Source organism: Coregonus lavaretus (assembly GCF_964263955.1).
Source record: "Coregonus lavaretus genome assembly, chromosome: 26".
Classification (NCBI taxonomy): Eukaryota; Metazoa; Chordata; class Actinopteri; order Salmoniformes; family Salmonidae; genus Coregonus; species Coregonus lavaretus.
Window position 1 is genome coordinate 44,073,107 of NC_140013.1, and position 9,273 is coordinate 44,082,379.

The 9,273-nt window shown below is 41.6% G+C and overlaps 1 protein-coding gene across 1 annotated transcript in view; it reads right to left on the reverse strand.

Moving 5' to 3' along the window:
* Positions 1-3,950: 3,950 nt before the first annotated feature.
* The window catches only part of arhgap42b (Rho GTPase activating protein 42b), a 170,136-nt gene continuing 164,813 nt past the window's right edge, over positions 3,951-9,273 (reverse strand). Inside the window, exons 24-25 of the mRNA XM_084142935.1 lie at positions 7,944-8,023; positions 3,951-6,574 (exon numbers count right to left, since the gene is read on the reverse strand). Of these exons, the coding sequence (XP_083999061.1) occupies positions 6,486-6,574; positions 7,944-8,023 (169 nt within the window). The 3' untranslated portion in view covers positions 3,951-6,485. The remainder of the gene's footprint in view (positions 6,575-7,943; positions 8,024-9,273) is intronic.

The following is a 9,273-nucleotide window of genomic DNA, read 5'->3' on the forward strand; positions in this document are numbered from 1 at the left end:
TAGACAGTGGGTTATTAAAAGGTATCAGTTGGCCTGACTAGACAGTTGGTTATTAAAAGGTATTAATTGGCCTGATTAAACAGTAGGTTACTAAAAGGTATCAGTTGGCCTGACTAGACAGTTGGTTATTAAAAGGTATCAGTTGACCTGACTAGACAGTTGGTTATTAAAAGGTATCAGTTGACCTGACTAGACAGTTGGTTATTAAAAGGTATCAGTTGGCCTGACTAGACCGTTGGTTATTAAAAGGTATCAGTTGGCCTAAATAGACAGATGGTTATTAAAAGGTATCAGTTGGCCTGACTAGACAGATGGTTATTAAAAGGTATCAGTTGGCCTAAATAGACAGATGGTTATTAAAAGGTATCAGTTGGCCTGACTAGACAGTTGGTTATTAAAAGGTATCAGTTGACCTAAATAGACAGATGGTTATTAAAAGGTATCAGTTGGCCTGACTAGATAGTGTGTTATTAAAAGGTATCAGTTGGCCTGACTAGACAGTTGGTTATTAAAAGGTTTCAGTTGGCCTGACTAGACAGTGGGTTATTAAAAGGTATCAGTTGGCCTGACTAGACAGTGTGTTATTAAAAGGTATCAGTTGGCCTGACTAGATAGTGTGTTATTAAAAGGTATCAGTTGGCCTGACTAGACAGTGTGTTATTAAAAGGTTTCAGTTGGCCTGACTAGACAGTGTGTTATTAAAAGGTATCAGTTGGCCTGACTAGATAGTGTGTTATTAAAAGGTATCAGTTGGCCTGACTAGACAGTGTGTTATTAAAAGGTTTCAGTTGGCCTGACTAGACAGTGGGTTATTAAAAGGTATCAGTTGACCTAAATAGACAGATGGTTATTAAAAGGTATCAGTTGGCCTGACTAGATAGTGTGTTATTAAAAGGTATCAGTTGGCCTGACTAGACAGTTGGTTATTAAAAGGTTTCAGTTGGCCTGACTAGACAGTGGGTTATTAAAAGGTATCAGTTGGCCTGACTAGACAGTGGGATATTAAAAGGTATCAGTTGACCTGACTAGACAGTGTGTTATTAAAAGGTATCAGTTGGCCTGACTAGACAGATGGTTATTAAAAGGTATCAGTTGGCCTAAATAGACAGATGGTTATTAAAAGGTATCAGTTGGCCTGACTAGACAGTGTGTTATTAAAAGGTATCAGTTGGCCTGACTAGACAGTGTGTTATTAAAAGGTATCAGTTGGCCTGACTAGATAGTGTGTTATTAAAAGGTATCAGTTGGCCTGACTAGACAGTGTGTTATTAAAAGGTTTCAGTTGGCCTGACTAGACAGTGTGTTATTAAAAGGTATCAGTTGGCCTGATTAGACAGTAGGTTATTAAAAGGTATCAGTTGGCCTGATTAGACAGTAGGTTATTAAAAGGTATCAGTTGGCCTGACTAGACAGTTGGTTACTAAAAGGTATCAGTTGGCCTGACTAGACAGTGGGATATCAAAAGGTATCAGTTGGCCTGACTAGACAGTTGGTTACTAAAAGGTATCAGTTGGCCTAACTAGACAGTTGGTTATTAAAAGGTATCAGTTGGCCTGACTAGACAGTGGGATATTAATAGGTATCAGTTGGCCTGACTAGACAGTTGGTTACTAAAAGGTATCAGTTGGCCTAACTAGACAGTTGGTTATTAAAAGGTATCAGTTGGCCTGACTAGACAGTTGGTTATTAAAAGGTATCAGTTGGCCTGACTAGACAGTAGGTTACTAAAAGGTATCAGTTGGCCTAACTAGACAGTTGGTTATTAAAAGGTATCAGTTGACCTGACTAGATAGTTGGTTATTAAAAGGTATCAGTTGGCCTAAATAGACAGTGGGTTATTAAAAGGTATCAGTTGGCCTGACTAGACAGTTGGTTATTAAAAGGTATCAGTTGGCCTGACTAGACAGTAGGTTACTAAAAGGTATCAGTTGGCCTGACTAGACAGTTGGTTATTAAAAGTTATCAGTTGACCTAAATAGACAGTTGGTTATTAAAAGGTATCAGTTGGCCTGACTAGACAGTAGGTTACTAAAAGGTATCAGTTGGCCTGATTAGACAGTGGGTTATTAAAAGGTATCAGTTGGCCTGATTAGACAGTGGGTTATTAAAAGGTATCAGTTGGCCTAACTAGATAGTTGGTTATTAAAAGGTATCAGTTGACCTGACTAGACAGTTGGTTATTAAAAGGTATCAGTTGACCTGACTAGACAGTTGGTTATTAAAAGGTATCAGTTGGCCTAAATAGACAGTTGGTTATTAAAAGGTATCAGTTGGCCTGACTAGACAGTTGGTTATTAAAATGTATCAGTTGGCCTGATTAGACAGTGGGTTATTAAAAGGTATCAGTTGGCCTGACTAGATAGTTGGTTATTAAAAGGTATCAGTTGGCCTAAATAGACAGTTGGTTATTAAAAGGTATCAGTTGGCCTAAATAGACAGTTGGTTATTAAAAGGTATCAGTTGGCCTAAATAGACAGTTGGTTATTAAAAGGTATCAGTTGGCCTGACTAGATAGTTGGTTATTAAAAGGTATCAGTTGGCCTAAATAGACAGTGGGTTATTAAAAGGTATAAGTTGGCCTAACTAGACAGTTGGTTATTAAAAGGTATAAGTTGGCCTGATTAGACAGTGGGTTATTAAAAGGTATCAGTTGGCCTAACTAGATAGTTGGTTATTAAAAGGTATCAGTTGACCTGACTAGACAGTTGGTTATTAAAAGGTATCAGTTGACCTGACTAGACAGTTGGTTATTAAAAGGTATCAGTTGGCCTAAATAGACAGTTGGTTATTAAAAGGTATCAGTTGGCCTGACTAGACAGTTGGTTATTAAAATGTATCAGTTGGCCTGATTAGACAGTGGGTTATTAAAAGGTATCAGTTGGCCTGACTAGATAGTTGGTTATTAAAAGGTATCAGTTGGCCTAAATAGACAGTTGGTTATTAAAAGGTATCAGTTGGCCTAAATAGACAGTTGGTTATTAAAAGGTATCAGTTGGCCTAAATAGACAGTTGGTTATTAAAAGGTATCAGTTGGCCTGACTAGATAGTTGGTTATTAAAAGGTATCAGTTGGCCTAAATAGACAGTTGGTTATTAAAAGGTATCAGTTGGCCTGACTAGACAGTTGGTTATTAAAATGTATCAGTTGGCCTGATTAGACAGTGGGTTATTAAAAGGTATCAGTTGGCCTGACTAGATAGTTGGTTATTAAAAGGTATCAGTTGGCCTAAATAGACAGTTGGTTATTAAAAGGTATCAGTTGGCCTAAATAGACAGTTGGTTATTAAAAGGTATCAGTTGGCCTAAATAGACAGTTGGTTATTAAAAGGTATCAGTTGGCCTGACTAGATAGTTGGTTATTAAAAGGTATCAGTTGGCCTAAATAGACAGTGGGTTATTAAAAGGTATAAGTTGGCCTAACTAGACAGTTGGTTATTAAAAGGTATAAGTTGGCCTGACTAGAGGACTAGACAGTTGGTTATTAAAAGGTATCAGTTGGCCTGACTAGAGGACTAGACAGTGGGTTAGTTATTAAAAGGTAACATTAGTGTTCACTAAAGAATACAGAGAAGAAATGTTTCACATTTCAGTGCTCCGATCATTTCCTTGTTTGACGGTGGCCTGCAGAGCTTAACGTTAGGGAGGATCATTCCAGAACCATTGTTCAAGGTCACTGAACATTCAAATGGATTTAAATGGAAAAGAACACCGAGATCTTTCCAACTGACCGCTAGAAGCCCAAATAACGTTATTATTTTCTCCTCCTTTCTTTTCAAGTCTGGTGTTGAAGTTGAAGCAATTTCCTCTTCTCTGTTTTCACTTTTCGAAAATAGTTTTACTGTAGTAGATATTAGGTAAACAACGTCCAAATTGAAAATATTTTACTTTCATGATTCCTATATTTCTTTCGCAGTGCAGTTTGACTGAAGAGAAATAACAAGACATTCTGTTGTACACAAGTTACACATTTATTACTTTAGTCTTTAGTATTTTGTGACAGTACAAATTAAATATCAAACGCCATCTTTAATAACAAATAGAATCAGAGGTAGCGTCCCTAATGGCACCCTCTTCCCTTAATAGTGCACCTCTTTTGACCAGGGTCCATAAGGCTCTGGTCAAAGATAGTGCACTATGTAGGCTATAGGGTGCCATTTGGGACACATTCGCATATTATACATGTTTAGTCTGAGTTGATATAATTCACTGTTGACTTTGCACCAGCGTACTAGAGCCTAGTATATCGGACATTAGACAAACATTCAGTCTTCTAATTCATCATTTAGACGTAACGGTACATAAAAGAAGATAACTACGGCCGGGATTCAAGTCGATCGACGATATGGACAGTGCACCATTTAAAGGTAATTTCCGTGGTCTCTACGAACACTGGAACATTAGCTTTAAAAAGGTGTATAGCTGACAAAGGCGCGATCGGATCGAATCCTGGCCTTTATGTGATCAATTATTTCAATACACAGTGAAGATTAAAAGGGTAAATACTTGAATAGTACCAAATAGAGGAAGAACTCCTGGATGTGTGACGTGGCAGGTACCATGATGAGTGATTTACTGGTTAGGAAAAACACTTGCGTGATTTACTAGTTAGGAAAAACACTTGAGTGATTTACTAGTTAGGAAAAACACTTGAGTGATTTACTAGTTAGGAAAAACACTTGAGTGATTTACTAGTTAGGAAAAACACTTGAGTAATTTACTATGTAGAAAATACATTTGCATGTGCACCCCCATTTGACCCGTATGAGCTTTGGTCAAAAGTAGTGCACTGCTTACTTAGTTCGAATCCCCCGAGCCAACTAGGTAAAAACATCTGTCGACGTGCCCTTGAGCAAGGCACTTAACCCTAATTGCTGGGGTAAACGGCTCTGGATAAGAGCGTCTGCTAAATGACTAAAACTGTGATGCCAGCCCATGTGCTGTATGTGGGTTTCGATGTCAACCATAGCAGAAGGGTAGTGGCCAGCTAAAGGTGCACTGACTCTTTCACATTAAATAACTGTTATTGCCCATAAACATTGTGATTTAAACGTACAAAATGTAAAGGTTGTTCAAAGATTCAGAAGGATGTGTTGGTTTGATCTAAGAAGCGGTCAGGGAATCATGCCCTTCATCTAAATCTACTCAAATGGAGCATATGATTACTGTGTGATAATGGAAATAAACTAGTACCGTAACACTGAAGACAGACAAGCAGCAGGACAGTCTATGGGGCAACATACCTGGACATCTTAGTAGGGTTTGGCCAGGATTTAGTCCAATCACGCTTTGTCCTCTATGCACTTTTTAAAGGCAAAGATCCGGCTTCACAGTAAACCTGCATATGTCAGCTCATTCAGATATTTGACTTTTATATGGTGCATAGCCGACAAATCGCAATTGAATCCTGGGCTTTTTTGTATATTATACTGAACAAAAAAAAATATAAACGCAACATGCAGTTCATATGAGGAAATCAGTCAATTCAAATAAATTCATTAGGCCCTAATCTATGGATTTCACATGACTGGGAATACAGATTTGCATCTGTTGGTCACAGATACCTTTAAAAAAATGGGCCTCACAGTGGGCCTTAGGATCTTGTCACGGTATCTCTGTGCGTTAAAATTGCCATCGATGAAATGGAATTGTGTTTGTTGTCCGTAGCTTATGCCTGCCCATACCATAACCCCACTGCCACCATGGGGCACTCTGTTCACAACGATGACTTCAGCAAACCACTCGCCCACACGACGCCATACACGTGGTCTGCGGTTGTGAGGCCGGTTGGACGTACTGACAAATTCTCTAAAACGATGATGGAGGCGGCTTATAGTAGAGAAATTAACATTCAATTCTCTGGCAACAGCTCTGGTGGACATTCCTGCAGTCAGCATGCCAATTGCACGCTCCCTCCAAACTTGAGATATCTGCGGCATTGTGTTGTGTGACAAAACTGCACATTTGAGAGTGGCCTTTTATTGTCCCCAGCACAAGGTGCACCTGTGTAATGATCATGCTGTTCAATCAGCTTCTTGATATGCCACACCTGTCAGGTGGATGGATTATCTTGGCAAAGGCGAAACGCTCACTAACAGGGATGTAAACACATTTGCGCACAGATTTGCGCACAGAGTTTATATTTTTTTGTTCAGTGTGATATTATCAATCATGTATGTTTTTACTGCATATCCCAGCTGGAACATACAGTATTTCAACACTAACCTATAGGAATAGGACCAGCAGCATGACATGTGACCAGAAGTATTCATCTTGATATATACAACAGTAAGGTGATAATAACACATAGCTGCTCATTCTATATGAACTATGCTCAACGTTCCCATGTCTACATTTCTGATCAATAGGGAAACTTGGTCTTCGCAAAAATCAATCAATCATTTTTTGCAGATTATTGTTACCATGAATACCATGAAATGATCAGGGTTGGGTTGGGTTGTTTAGGTCTTGGATCAGTCAGTTTTGTTGTTAGAGATAAACCACATAGTTCTCAGGGATCAGGCCAGTCTTTCCCTGGAACGTTGCTTGGAGCCAGCCAGGTTCAATAGATGGATAGACTGAGGATGGAGAGACACAGAGAGAACATCTGTCAGTCAAAGAGAGGAGAGAGAGGAACGTTGCTTGGAGCCAGTCAGGTTCAATGAAACATGGAGAGCGAACCATACTAGGCTGACCTTTAATGACAGCTGAAACCTCACTGGGCAAGAATAATTAGCATTAATGACAGATCAAACCGCACTAGGGTAGAATAATTAGCATTGATGACAGATCAAACATTTACATTACATTTACATTTTAGTCATTTAGCAGACGCTCTTATCCAGAGCGACTTACAGGACCTCACTAGGGTAGAATAATTAGCATTAATGACAGATCAAACCGCACTAGGCTGGAGTAATTAGCGTTAATGATCAAGGGAGCCTCCAGGTCAGTCTGTTCTTTTTGAATTATACCCACTCCCCTCTCCTCTCCTCCCCTTCCTCCCCCATCCCCTCAGCCTCACCCCTCTCCTCCCCCATCCCATCAGCCTCACTCCTCTCCTCCCCCATCCGCTCAGCGTCACCCCTCTCCTCCCCCTCCTCCCCATCCGCTCAGCGTCACCCCTCTCCTCCCCCATCCCCTCAGCCTCACCCCTCTCCTCCCCCTCCTCCCCCATCCCCTCAGTCCCACCCCTCTCCTCCCCCTCCTCCCCCATCCCCTCAGTCCCACCCCTCTCCTCCCCCTCCTCCCCCACCCCTCTCCTCCCCCTCCTCCCCCATCCCCTCAGTCCCACCCCTCTCCTCCCCTCTCCTCCTCCTCCTCTTTACAGGGAATATGGTGCCATTTGGAACGGGCACACTTAAACAGTAATATGACTGCTGCAGAGGGGGATAGTGTTGACCTTGTCTGTCTCTGTTAGCTGAAGGGATGAGATCCGGCTAAGCTGCTCCACTGCCTTCCATCACTACGAGGTTACTGTGACCTGCTGTAAGGCTGTTGCCCTGGGACTGAGCCAAACACATGGCGAGAGGTAATAACATCCCTCTGAGGGTAGGCTGGCTCTCTGGGTGTTTAGAGAGAGGATGGGTAATCACATCCCTCTGAGGCTAGGCTGGCTCTCTGGGTGTTTAGAGAGAGGATGTGAGAGTGTCATGCTAAAAGCAGTGTTGTTATGCTTCCACTGTCTGTACACAAAACGCTGGTAAACGGTCAAGTTATTACTGAGGCCTGCCAAGTTGGGGTGGACCCTGTCTGTCTGCAGGTACAGACAGCCTAGATATGGTTCCTTCTATTGACCAGACCTGGGTAAAATACATAGCTGAGGCATATCTGCTGTACACAGGAACAGATAGCCTACAGTACAGACGGACCCCATTCTGTTTAACAGTAGACACACCCCATTAGCTGTCTGTGTGTGTGTGTGTGTTAACTGAGTGAGTGACTCACCTTTTGAGAAGAGCGCCCCCTGTGGGAAGCTGAGCTCATGGCTGTGTTCTGCCTCACAGGAGTACATGGCCTTGGCGTCTCTGGAACCAACACAGGAGACACAGAAGACATTACAAAGTCAACAGACATCCTGTATATCTATGGCCTTGGTGTCTTTATGGATATGGATGGACTGAGAGATAAAGACAGACAGATGATAAATGAAACACCCAGGAGACAATGACAGGTGACTAACAGGTGACTAACATGTGAATAACAGGTGAATAACAGGTGAATAACAGGTGACTAATGGGTGAATAACAGGTGACTAATAGGTGAATAACAGGTGACTAACAGGTGAATAACAGGTGACTAACAGGTGAATAACAGGTGACTAACATGTGAATTTCATACTGGCCCCCCGTGGGAATCGCCATGCTCTATCAACTGAGCTACATCCCAGCCGGTCATTCCCTCCCCTACCCTGGACGACGCTGGGCCAATTGTGCACCGCCCATGAGTCTCCCGGTCGCGGCCGGCTGCGACAGAGCCTGGATTCGAACCAGGATGCCTTAGGTGCCTTAGACCACTGCGCCACTCAGGAGACAGGTGAATAACAGGTGACTAACAGGTGAATAACAGGTGAACAACAGGTGACTAATGGTGAATGACAGGTGACTAATGGGTGAATAACAGGTGACTAACAGGTGACTAATGGGTGACTAACAGGTGACTAATGGGTGAATAACAGGTGACTAACTGTTGACTAATGGGTGAATAACAGGTGACTAATGGGTGAATAACAGGTGAATAACAGGTGACTAATGGTGAATAACAGGTGAATAACTGTTGACTAATGGGTGACTAATGGGTGAATTACAGGTGAATAACAGGTGAATAACAGGTGAATAACAGTTGACTAATGGGTGAATAACAGGTGACTAATGGATGAATAACAGGTGAATAACAGGTGAATAACAGGTGACTAACAGTTGACTAATGGGTGAATAACAGGTGACTAATGGGTGAATAACAGGTGAATAACAGGTGACTAATGGGTGACTAATGGGTGAATAACAGGTGAATAACAGGTGAATAACAGATGACTAATGGGTGAATAGCAGGTGACTAACAGTTGACTAATGGGTGAATAACAGGTGATTAATGGGTGAATAACAGGTGACTAATGAGTGACTAACAGGTGACTAACAGGTGAATAACAGGTGACTAACAGGTGAATAACAGGTGACTAACATGTGAATAACAGGTGACTAACAGGTGAATATCAGGTGAATAACAGGTAACTAATGGGTGAATAACAGGTGACTAATGAGTGACTAACAGGTGACTA